The 3,344-nt window shown below is 44.4% G+C and overlaps 1 protein-coding gene across 4 annotated transcripts in view; it reads right to left on the bottom strand.

Moving 5' to 3' along the window:
* LOC112137456 (complement C3) overlaps window positions 1-3,344 on the bottom strand; it is a 217,125-nt gene that overhangs the window by 87,030 nt on the left and 126,751 nt on the right. For 2 of the 4 annotated variants that reach the window (XM_036211617.1, XM_036211619.1), the window contains exons 1-3: window positions 1,994-2,152; window positions 1,153-1,348; window positions 909-1,071 (exon numbers count right to left, since the gene is read on the bottom strand). The exons of the other annotated variants lie outside the window; for them this stretch is intronic. In XM_036211617.1, coding sequence (XP_036067510.1) covers window positions 909-1,071; window positions 1,153-1,348; window positions 1,994-2,061 — 427 coding nt within the window. In that variant the 5' untranslated portion in view covers window positions 2,062-2,152. Of the gene's footprint in view, window positions 1-908; window positions 1,072-1,152; window positions 1,349-1,993; window positions 2,153-3,344 lie in introns of those variants that run through there. 4 annotated transcript variants of the gene reach the window in all.

Here is a 3,344-nt window from a genome sequence, read left to right as displayed (position 1 = left end):
AGTCTGGGCTCCTAGAATCAGCCGCTCCGTAAGAAGAGGAAGCGCGGCTCTTCCGGGGTTTTCTCCCGTGTTATTTAACACGAAAGTATATCGCAATAGTCTCATTTCATTATCGAAAAAAAGTAATATCGCAATAACGATAATTATCGTTTTATCGCCCAGCCCTATTATGCCGTTTGCTTTAGGATGTTTTATTTATGTGTAAAGCACTTTGTGTTATTCTATATATGAAAAGTGCTATATAAATAAAGTTGATTGATTGATTGATTGATTGAAATCCGTCTGCTGGGCAATCACGTCCGCTACCAAGACCAGGGTCAGGAGGACAGTCAAAGGGGCCCCCAACACTAGAGGGCAGCAAGGTACAGGAGCACAGAGAGTACAAGCTCCAGCCCAGCAAAAAATATAGCTCACCCACCGCAACCCCCAAGGGAGACCCACCCCACACTGCAGAGAACCTCCAGCCCAACCTGTGGGAAGCCCAGAAGAGGGCAAGGCAGGGGCCACCCACCCCTGCCCAAGAGAAGTGGGGGGTCCTCGAAGAGCCATGAAAACATGACCTGACCAGGTTCCCACTGTTGGAATTTTGGAGAGACCCAGAGTTTGAGGGCTAGGACCAGACCTGCACACCACAGGAACACATACACCCCCAGCCTCAGATGTGAGCATGACAGACCATGATTGCCTCAGAGAAGTGTCAAGTGGAAGGCCCCACCTGATAAAAACCCACATCACACTGCAGACAACCGCCCGCCCACCCCGCTTGTGAAAGTTGCATACCTTTCTATTAATGTTTATGTGAAAGTGTGTGTGAATGAGTTTGGTTGGTTACTCTTTCGGTATTACCGAAGGTACTTCACAATATGGCAACTGAGCGAATTGTGCATGTGGGGGGTGTGGGTGTTTACCTTTGCTGTTGGGGGTGTACAGTGTCTTGTCGGTCTGGATAAAAATGTACCCAGACTGGAAAGACACCATGACGACCTTCTCCAGTGTTCGGCCTGGGAACGCAGCTTCCAAGTAGACATACTGTTTTGCAGTAGGATCCTTGCTGAATTCTTCAGGAGGGATCTGAAAGTCAGTTTGGAGGGGGTGAGATCTGTGTGTGCAAACTTTACAGTCATGAATACGACTATGTATGTGTGCACTTACAGTGATCTGTCCAAAGTCTTGGAAGTTTTTAGCATTGGTCAGGGTTACTTGTGTGGTTGCCAATGTTCTAGTCTTTGCCGGATGGTTTTTTACAGAAATTGTGACAACTTGGTCCACCCCTGTACAGTCCTGACATTCCACAAAGATGTTTTCTGCTGTTCCCACTCGCAGCAGATTTGGAGCAGACATCAGGTTCCTGTGAGACGGATGTTACTTATTACTTTTTATTTCTCCAGTTGTCAACGTTCCATTACTGCTTGGATATTTGCATACGAATGTTTTCTAATTCACTTTTCCTTTGGGTGAGAGGTGGGGGCAGCAGATTTGGGGTTTTTGCTCTTGGCTGCAGCTAATCACTGGACTTTATACATCATCTTGAATAAGATCCAGCAAATAATCTATAAAAGCTTATCCTTAAGTATACAAACCCTAGTCCTATGTGTGTTTATGAAGAACAAGTTAATGTTAACAAAACAAGCTAAATTGTAAAATGTTTCATAATTTAAAGCACAATTCTGGCAGTTCACACTCTGCTGAAGTTGCAATTATATATTTTCCAAAGCTTTTTTAAATTTTAGTGCACTAAATAGCATTTTTACACCATTATGTACAACTGATTCTGTAAACTCCTCTTTGATTGCCAACAATCCTGTTGGATCCTGGGTAATCTTGTTTGATAGCAAATGGGAGTGTTGTGATTATGAGTGTTTCATGTTTGTGTTTATATAAAGACACAGAAAGCAAAAATAGGTTGATAAGAACTAAATAAAATCTGAAACATTTGCAAACATGCTCTATGCTATGCAAACATTCACAAGTAGTGTTTGGGGGGGTTACTTACTGTGGTCCGGCATCAATGAGAGACACCAAGGCCAGAGTGGCCAGCAGCAGTTGAAGAGCTCCCCTCATCCTCACCTTGCTCTGTTGACTGTGTGCAACAGACCTCTACAGCACCTCTTTTTATCTGCCTGTCTGCCCTTCCATCCCTTTTTCACTATGAAGCAATCTTGTTCCTCCCCAAAGTGCATAAGTACAAAGAAAGGACATGAACTAGGTAACACGTGGTTTACAGAAAACGGTTGAGAAATTCAAATAAATGTTATCATTGTGAGGAAAAAGTCATCCTCAAATCAATAAATTTTAACCAAACTTTCAAGATTTTGATTGGTTGGCAAAATGATGAAAAGTTGTCTCTGCAGCAGATCTGCAGCGTCTTAGCTCTTGCTGTTTCCTTGGAGGGAAAGCCCTGAAGCTTGACCTTGATGTTGTTTTGGATTGACGAGCAAACATAAGACAGTGCTGCCACAAGTTGCCCTGATGTCAATACAGAGTTCTGGCAGGACTTACCTGCAAACAGTCTGTGGATAAAAAAAAACTTTTTTGGGGGGGAACTTCAATGAGCAATGATTGATGTGCAGGACCCTTTCCCCTAACACAAACACAGACACATTAAAACTAACACAAAGACACATTAAAGATAAATCCCACAATTTCTAAAATACCACACTGAAATGCCTTAACATCTGTCCAAATGTACAAATAATTAACTATCACATGAGACACTTGAATAATTATGTTTACCAAAAAAAATAAAAAAAAAATAAAAAATTGTAAGATAGACAGCTTTGGACAAAACTGATGTTAAATTAAAAAAACACTAAGGCATTGTCAGAATTCCCACCCTAATCCCTAGCTACTGAAATCTATGTGGTGTGAGATAGTCAGGAGACGTGCAGGCCTATAGCGCAGCGAGGGCTGAGCTGAAAAGGGGAATCAAGAAGGCCAAGCAGGCATACAAAAGGAAGATAGAGGAACACTTCTCCAACTCCAACCCCCGACGCATGTGGCAAGGACTTCAGATCATCACTCACTACAGGACCATCAACCCCTCCCCCACCTCGTCTGATGCCTCCTTCCTCAACGAGCTCAACAACTTCCATGCTCGCTTTGAGAGAGGTAATGTGACAACTGCAACCAAAGCAGCTGTGACTCCAGACCACCAACCACTGACTCTTTCCCCGACAGACATAGGAGCAGTGTTGAGCAGGATTACGCCGGAGTCACACAGGACGCGATAGCGCCGCGAAGCGGCGCGGAACGGCGTGAGCTTCCATTCGGCGCCCATGTTAACCTATGGCGTCGGTCACACCAAGCGCGGAGCGACGCGCAGCGGCGCGGAGGGTCCGCGCGGT

This window comes from Oryzias melastigma, linkage group LG1 (assembly GCF_002922805.2).
Source record: "Oryzias melastigma strain HK-1 linkage group LG1, ASM292280v2, whole genome shotgun sequence".
NCBI lineage: Eukaryota > Metazoa > Chordata > Actinopteri > Beloniformes > Adrianichthyidae > Oryzias > Oryzias melastigma.
This window is presented reverse-complemented; position numbering and strand designations above follow the sequence as displayed.